This window comes from Rhyacophila brunnea, unplaced genomic scaffold (assembly GCF_057557595.1).
Source record: "Rhyacophila brunnea isolate RB1 unplaced genomic scaffold, BYU_Rbru_1.0 scaffold_20, whole genome shotgun sequence".
NCBI classification, from domain to species: Eukaryota; Metazoa; Arthropoda; class Insecta; order Trichoptera; family Rhyacophilidae; genus Rhyacophila; species Rhyacophila brunnea.
In genome coordinates this window covers 18,246,129-18,255,638 of record NW_028232860.1, presented here as the reverse complement: position 1 = coordinate 18,255,638, position 9,510 = coordinate 18,246,129, and the positions used below count along the sequence as shown (strand labels likewise).

The 9,510-nt window shown below is 38.1% G+C and overlaps 1 protein-coding gene across 1 annotated transcript in view; it reads left to right on the top strand.

Moving 5' to 3' along the window:
* The first annotated feature begins 3,030 nt into the window (after window positions 1-3,030).
* Pli (E3 ubiquitin-protein ligase pellino) overlaps window positions 3,031-9,510 on the top strand; it is a 71,205-nt gene continuing 64,725 nt past the window's right edge. Inside the window, exon 1 of the mRNA XM_085947914.1 lies at window positions 3,031-3,452. Within this exon, the coding sequence (XP_085804040.1) occupies window positions 3,439-3,452 (14 nt within the window). The 5' untranslated portion in view covers window positions 3,031-3,438. The remainder of the gene's footprint in view (window positions 3,453-9,510) is intronic.

Sequence of the window (9,510 nt, the reverse complement as noted above, 5' to 3'; positions counted from 1 at the left end):
AATGCCTTCCGTACAATTCCAGAAGGATTTCCAATCGCCGGAGATCACTTCACAAATCGCGGAACTGAAGAAATCGGGAGTATTGGAATCGGCAGAACCATCTCCGAGCTTCCTCTCAAACCTGTTCCTAGTAAGGAAGCAAGACGGCAGTCAGCGAGCCGTCTTCAACCTAAAACGCCTAAACGGTTTCCTACAACCAAGGCCGTTCAAACTGTTCCACCATTTCAAGGTCCCAACATTCCTGCAAAGGGAAGACTGGTTAGTAAAAATAGACGTAAGCCAAGCGTACCTACATGTACCTATAGCTATACAATATTGCCGATTTCTTCGGCTAGTTTACCAAGGAGAACTCCTTCAATTCACGTGCCTTCCGTTCGTACTGTCGGCAGCACCAAAACTGTCTGCCTCATTAACAAACTGGGTGGCCGAACATCTCCGGGGAAAAGGTATGAGAATCGTCACTTACTTAGACGACTTTCTGATGGCAAATCAGTCCAGAGAGATTCTTCTGTCGCAACTGACTTATATTTCATGCAGGCACTAGGCTAGATAATCAACAAGAAAAAATCTTGTCTGATTCCAAGCCAACCAATCAAAACGCCAATCCACGTGGCACTCCAACTGAAAAGAGCTGTATGCAGTACTCTCAGCCATACAACCCCGGGAACAAACGCTCAGGGGATCAGAATTACTCCTACAAACCGACAACAAAACAGTGGTGGCCTACATCAACAACGAAGGGGGCACAAAGTCCGCAACCCTACTAAGTCTTTGCCGACAGATCCTGGAAATCGCCAACCAGGCCAGTATATCATTGACTGCACAATACCTTCTAGGAAAATACAACTGCGTGGCAGACCATCTCTCACGCAGCAAAATTATCCCAGAATGGCACCTAGTTATGGCGGCTACAGCTCCCCTATTTCAAAGATGGGGACTCCCAGACGTAGACCTGTTCGCGTCCAACACAGCCCATGTTGTCGCAACGTATGTCTCACGAAATCCTAACGATGCCCTTGCACTGTTCCAGGATGCCTTCAGTCGACAGTGGGACTTCAAACTAGCCTGGATATTCCCGCCGCCGAATCTAATTCTTAGTATTAAAATTAATTAATTAAAAGTATTGGCACACCTGAACATGGCAAGGGGAAAATATTTACTAGTGGCCCCATGATGGAAGAAGTGTTTTTGGAGCGCAGACCTACAGCAGAGATCACTGGAACCCCCCTACCCGATCCCGCACTTGGAGTCATTTCTAGTGGATACAGTGACAAACCATCCACCTCCACAAGTCCGGGACCTATCACTCCATTTATGGATAATTTTGGGTGGGCAGAGTTAGTTTCTAGTTGGTCGGTAGAGGACAGATCACTTCTCACTTCCGGCTGGCGACCATCCACTTTGAAGACTTATAGACCTGCATGGGACAAATGGAAGACATGGTGCATGGCCAACACGATAAGCTATAATACCCCGAGCCGATTGAAGTGGCTAGATACCTGGGTCACTTACACAATAAGGAAGGTCTTTCATATAACACTATTCTTGTACATAAGTCAGCCATAGCTACCTTTTGCAAACATATGATCAGTAAATACATCAGCAGTAACATAGTAGTGCGTCATATGTTAAAAGCCATATCCACCCGCAAGACTAGACCTATAAAACCACCGATTTGGGATCCAAGAATAATCGTGGACTACTTCAAGAAAACAACACCACTAGTATATAACCTATATGAAGTTTCACGCAGAACAGCCATAAATTATTATCACTCGCATCGGGACGACGGGTTCATGACCTTACCCTACTCAGTGTAGCGGATAATGGCCTAGTAGATAATGGCGACCATATAATGCTATGGCCAGTGTTTGGTTCCAAGACAGACACATCAAGGCACCGCCAATCTGGATGGAAATTAAGCGCTTCCAGTTGCTAAAACATCGATCCAGTCTTCTGGCTACGAAAACTTATCTGCGTTTCCAATGAGAGAAGAGAAGAGGGTGGTAATATTCCGGCATTATTTATCTCGTCAAGAGGCCCCCCAAAACCTGCGACTTGAGCAGTCATCGGAAATTGGGTGAAGTCAGTACTCGCTGATGCAGGGGTACAGGAATCACCAGGCAGTACTCGATCAGCAGTCGCCTCTCTAAATTGGTTAGAGAATTACCCCATAGATGACATCCTGCAGAGAGGTAATTGGCGCCAAGAAGCTACTTTTAAAACATTTTACCAGAGACCGATAGACACACAGACTTCAACAGCGGGGGAACAAAATAATATGTTGAACTCTCTGTTCAGCCCGGTGCACTGAGCCTAAAAGCAAGGAGATGTTATACCTAATTCTCATGTTAGGTTCATCCACCCTATCTTGCAGGATCTATCTTGCTTTACCAGATGATAACAAACAGATATCTCAAGGGACTTCAGAGTCAATAGCGAATAATGAAAAGAGTTTTACCTACCATTAAAACTCTTATTATTCTTTTTGACTCTGAAGTCCAGAGAACACCTACCTGGCTTCCTTGAGACATATCAAATTGAATTACCAAAGACACTGGACGCTATGATAGAAGCGTCGGTCCTGCCAGCCTGCTAAACAAAATAAGCAACCAGAGAGATAAATAATCGAGAAGAAAAGGGGGTAAAAAAGGGCCAGCACAGAAGAACACGAGGCAAAAAATACGACCAACATCTCAAGGGACTTCAGAGTCAACTAGAATAATAAGAGTTTTAATGGTATGTAAAACTCCTTTCATTGTTTTGGAGCTGATTTTTAATAGAACTAACTGTGAATTTAATAATATTAGGTACATATTACGATTAACAGTTATTTCTAAATTTCCCTAAATTTCTTAGAACGTTGTGTTATAATAAGGTAATTCATAATTAAAAAAACAATTTATTTGTATAAAATGTAGTTTGCGATAAGAGTTGGCTCGTGAACATAACTTGAGTATCCATTATTGAGAAAAATAAATATTTTATTTTTAAAAGCTAACATCCCCAGCAAACAACTCTACTGATGCCACAGTTGGTAGCATTGTTTGATGAACAATTCGCATTCCGCCGCAGTCCGCACTCCGCAGTGTTATGTGTTTACTCTTTCGCTAATTTGACGGTATCGGTTGTTTGTGTAGTGAGATAAATATTTTATTTATCAGTGAATTAAGTGGAAATAACCCGTGCAATTTTCCAACGGTATACAATAACAAATATCCATGGACTTCAGTAACAAGTTGAGTTCGGTGACTAGTGCAGTGTCCAAATGTACCACGGAATAATGGAGTACAGAGCGTATATAACGCGTAATGGTGAATTCAAAACGTGTAAGCGTATGCCGTTTGAACTTTGAAAACATATTAAATGTTTCGTATTTAAGTGATCGTGCAAAGAGTTCAAATCATAGGGACCTCTGTCGAGAGTACGGAGGCTACCATGGTTGTCAAACGGTAAGCTATATTATTTTTATAAACACCCAAAATAGGTACAACTGAAAATGTCAAACGATTGGGGCTGCGATTACCACCAAAAAACACGAATCCTGCTCGTGATACTGTTGTCATTGTGTGAGAAAATTACACGTTACGACAAGAATCTTGTTTAAAATGTATCTATCCGTAATTTAAGCCTTATTGATTGCGGTTGAATAATAATAATCGTGGTTTGCTAGCATGCTTGTATGTACATGACGTGAGATAGCTTTTATTGTTGTTGATAAGAACCTGAGTAGAAGTTTACATTGTTCCACTGACATAATGGTGAATTATAAAGAATTCTAAGTTTATATGCGCAAAATAATGTATAATCAGGAATACAGATTCGTTTTATCAACAATAAATGTTTTTTGTTTACGTTTTCGACATTAATTTAGTATGTATTGATTTATGAAGACAGCTGGTTGTTTTAACCTCGGCCATACATGTTTAGGTTTTCCTTTGTGTCGTGTACTTGCGAATTGTTATTTTAATTACTCGCTGATGATAAATTTGTTGCTGACTGTTATAAAACAAGAACGGTGTTATTTTATTTAACCGGAAATAATACTATTTCACCAATAATTAAAGGCTAGCACAAGAAATTACTTGCGTAGTTATTGGAACCGGGAATATATTTTTTATATCATTATATTTTATCCATATTAACAAATTTATGTGTTTAATTATTAAATAATAGTATACTGTACGATTATTATTCGTACGTAATCATTAAACATTCAATGGGAAATGTCATACCGATTCATGATTTTTTAAGGAATTAATCTCGGCTTGTTTTTTGATTTATCTCCTTGGTTACGGAGTTCACAGCACATGATGTCACTTGATATCATGTCAGCCATTGCAATCATATCATTATTAGGTATGTGTTCATATTATTTTTTACAACGTTTTTATTAGCTCGTATTCTTATTTGTCCGGTGGTTGTTTGTCCGGTACAAATCTAGCAATCGATTTTTAACTAACTTCCCGACTAGCTAGACATTTGAAACTTTTAGAATATATCAGAACACGATGCCAATGCATGCTTTTAATACTTGTAGCCATCTTTAAGTAGAATTGAATTCATTTTCATTTAATTCTGTTTTGTATGAAAAGTTATTTCGGAAGAAATCCGTAATCCGATCCACTATTATTGGTTGCTAGGGGGTCTGAGGTCCTAGCAACTAAATTAATAATTAATAGGTATATACGTGCGTTCAGTATTATTTCTATCAAGTACATTTTTTTTTGATCGTTTAAGCTATCAAGTCAAGTTTATATGATTTAATAGAAAATTTAAAAACGTTGTATATAAAAAGTTCTTTTTATCTTGTAATTATTATATTATAAGTTAGGTACCTATATGAATTTCCCTAAATAACTATTCTCGCTTGCCCGCATACCACCTTAATTGTATGTTCAAATTAATAGGCAAAACACTGCTCATCGTGTTTGTATATTCTTTTTAGGCCCAATGACAATAGTTATAAGTAGTAGTTAGTAGAAGTGAAACAATCACACACACTCAGGCTTTGAGATAATCACATAAACGTATCGTGAGTCGTGACTTCACTGGGAATCGAACCTGAATCCCCGGATAAAGAGCTAGTGCTTTCCGCGTTGACTACGATGGCCGAGTCGGCTCCAGCCCCAGTGGCTGTCTATCTGGAACGTCTTACTTTCACCTTCTTCTTGCCGCAACCTCGCTTCCTTACTGTGTCTTTAATTATTATTATAAGATAAACTCTTGGTGGTTGGGTATCTTCCATCCTTACGACATGGCCTGCCTAATGAGGCAGTCTTTCCTGGTTTATTATCTGATATCATCTTCCTCGCCGTACATGATTTATAATACGGTTAAGATGAAGTGCTCCATAATATCGTCTTAGTGATCGTGGTATATTGAGACTTACGCAAACTAAAACCTAACGTCCTAACACAACCTATTTATTTTGAACCAATAATAGGTTCTTAAAAGACCACAATCATTATGTTTAAACGGTATATGATACTTACTGATGGCATTCTTTACCCAGAAACTATTAATTCTAAACTATAAACCATCCATAATGATAGGACATAGATAGGGTGTACCTGGTACCGTGACCCTTGACAGGGCCATAGTTTGGGTTTGAGGCCGGGTTTTGGGGGGGCTGGGGAACGGCGTGGTGGGTTGACAAACTAAGTGAAATAAACACACCTCAGATTTTTTTCTCTGATAAGTAAAAAAAAGTCGCTCTGTACCAAGTACCGTAAAAATGTACTTAGTTGTGCGAAAAAAATGATTTGATTGAAATGCTAATTCACGTGTATCCAATTTTATTATATTGTTATGTTGAGTGTGTTGCCTGACTCTAATAAAAATAACTATTTATCCAATATGGCGAGGGGTTGCATGTTACTTGGCTACCTAAAAGGGGGTCCCCGTCAGTGCTGATAACTCAACAATTTAAATTGATTTATTTAAAAATGCAAAAATCGTTAAAAATACACGGAATACCTACCTTTAGGTAATTTTGTCTCGCGGAACCTAGGGGCTCCGTGGAATACCATTTGGGAAACGCCGCTGTACAGTATCACACTGTCCTTAACCTTAGCGATAACTAGCGATCCTGGCCTGGACCTGCTTTAAGGTGTGAAGGCTATGGGGCGTAAGTACTTACTCAACCATAAAAGAAGAATCGATCTGAAGTGTAGGTATCTGTAAACCGTATTATCATTTGCTTCGCAATTCACTTAATTCTTCCATTCGCTTCTTGGCCGATGTCAATTTAGGAGCAAGTCTTATAATTAATAAGAATTCGATTAAGTACCATTTAAAATGCGTATTCATTGACCGTGAGTAGTGAGCTTGGAGAGGCCTTGTGTGTAGGCATCCATTTGTCATGGTCCGACTGATTGGAGTCCATCCTGCCGCCTTGAATGCCTTATCCAGTGAATGTTTTAATCATGAAAAAAATAGTTTCCATTTACTTATTAACATCATATTTAATAAGTGGCCAATATTAATATATACAATAATTTGCGGAAACGCAGTGTTCAAGGAATAGCTTCTTCTATTAAGATGGATATACTAACTCATATTAAGAAAGTGAAGCCGATAAAGGTTATTGATGCTACCAATGACATGAGTTACAAATAAGTAAGTAGCAAATTTAGGACTCCAATAGTCTTGAGATTTATTTTCCAGTAGGTAACAAATATATTTTTAGACAAAGTTTTTTTAAAGAAGGTACCTAGGTATTATTACCCATATAATCCAGCTCAAAACGACATCAACCAGGAAGTTAGGAGAAACATTCCGCTGGCAAACAAATCCTACTACGCCTATAGAGACACTTTGGTTAGATCAAGACTCCTCTTGAAGAAAACTAAAATAATGCTGTACTAAAATCACACCTGTTCATATTGACCCATGGGTGGCGTGCAAATTTGATTGAGAGACAGATGGTTATCTTTGAAAGGAAAATATTGAGAAGGGTCGTCGGATCCATATGCAATGAAGATGGTTTGGGCGAGGCTGTACATCATGAACTACGTTATCAGCCTGCCTCAAAGCCAGAAGATATCCATCCCTCCGAGAAGTTCCTCTTGACCGAACAGGAAGAAGGATCCCTAGTTGAGATACAGATGCGGTTGCACTGTGTTGAATGAAACGTAGTATCCCTGATGCCTAGTTCATACCAACATACATCGGACAGATGAACATTGTATACAAACTGTTGAATGAAAGTTGTTTCCGAACATTTACTTATATTTATACAAATGACAGATGTCAAACATTGAATATGTTATAATATACAGTATTCTTGGCCTGGATTAGGCTCGAGGTAGTCAAAGGGTAAAGGAGACATTTCCTGGAGGCGCCTAAGTAGTGCCGACGATAAAGATGTGATAAGTATTTGAATTAACAACCGGGTACAATATAAATATTAGTACCGGTGGCCCTGTAGTCCTATGAGTAAGGCACTGATTTCACAACTAGAATCTCTGGGTCTGAATCCTGCTGTGGTCACAATACATATACCTATATGATTAACTCAAAGTTTATCATGTTTCTGTGCTGCTACTGCACTGCTGTTTCATTACTAGAATACCACTGCCTGTTGTAGTTTTAAAAATTAAATAGTCTAAACAAGAACAACGAAATGCCAGCGTTTCTTTGTACGTATTACGTACTTAGATGACAGAAAATATTTATCAGTTATTCTATAGTCAGCATCTCAACATTACGAAATCGTTCAGGTATCACAAGTAGTAGGTATGAAGTTCATGGTATTCCCTCTACAATATTAATAGTATCTACACACTATGTTTCTCTATCAATAATTTGGGAATAGATCTTCATAATAATTTATTATGTGATATTAAATAATAGACACTTGAGTACTTAACTTTAATAAGTAACAGTACTTTCTTAGATAATAACAATGAAATATATTATCATACATAACATAAGTAAATACCTCGGTAAAACTTACATTTTTTTTTATAAATCCAATTAAGCCAAATGAGCAGGTAAGTACTGCGGACTTCTTTCACCTACTTTCCATTTCTTTCACTTGTGCTTTTACAAAAGTATACATTAATACATATTAGCATTACTACCTATAACACACTACGCTGAGTTTGTTTAATAATAATATGATTGCTTAGCATTGATTTGTGCTAGGCGTATTGTTTGACAATCACTTAACTTGTATTCCAGTAAAAAGTAAAACCTTACTGGTTGCTATATAGCCATAATCGGCGTTGTTTAAAAACACACACCTACACGTTCAACTACACATATGACCAACCAGTGACGTGCGTGCTCTGCAATTTGGGCCTACTTATTTGACAGACATTATTATCTATGATCAGGGTAATATTGAAGTAGCGATGTTTTTTTTTTGTACTGACCGATGAAGATAACCAGACTTACTCCAGACCATTAGATTTCCCAGTTTTTAGGCGTCCGAGTATAACAGTCGTAAACGAATCGTATCTTCGAGAGCCTATAAGTGGAGTAGTTTTTATTTGTTTAGTCAACTAGAGTATCCTCCACCTAACCTAGCCATTTGGAATAGATTTTTTTGAATTAAAACGTGAGTAAACCAATCAAGTGCTTGGAATTTACTACTTAATACAATTATACGGTGTACGTGAAGAAACCAAAGTGTCTGGCTTTAAGGTACTAATATAATTTTTATACCGTTGCGTATGCACACAAATCCTTGTCACTGTGTTTAATGGCAAGGTTACGTGGATGATACTCTACCCCCGTTATAATTTTATTGTAGGGCGAATAAAGTTCGTTACGCCAGTGTATACGCATTCTTAACGGTTGTGGAGACGTGGCTGGTGGTCAAGGGAAAGTGTGTGTATTATGACTGATTGATTACGTACTTCACCATGCCACGATCTAGCCTCGGAGCACAGGGAAAGCATAAGGTCGTTCTATTATCCATGGACCCCGCCAGTGACACACTCTCGGTATCCGGAGCTTATATCCCTTCGGGATGACATCCAAGCTTTCTTCCTTCTTATTTTAATAAAACATGCTGCCTATGCCTTGGGATGGTTAGTGGTGGTGGAGTCCAACTGAGTATTTCTTAATATGTAAACTTTTTATTTCATTACGACCAAAATTTTCATACTTACCCCATATGGTGAATTTTACCCCTGTTTCCCAACTCCGGGCTGTCAAAATGTCATCTTCAGCATCCTAAAACGGTGTCATCGAATTATTCTGTGACGAAGTTGCAATTATTTTTTTGTATGGTAGGTACATAGTAATGATATGACGACAAATTAAATTCTTATTTCAAAATTCTTTCTTGTAATATTGCTAATTGTCAAATACCATTTAGGCTTTGGTACCCTCGACATTGTTGTGTTTGTCAATGTTTAAGATATTTTTACTTATTCTACTATTAAAAAAAATGATAATTATCTTAATCAAGACACCGATACAATACCGTATTTTATTGATGAGTAGAAATATATGGCCGCGACTGTGTTTACTGTTTATCTTTATATCTACGATCAA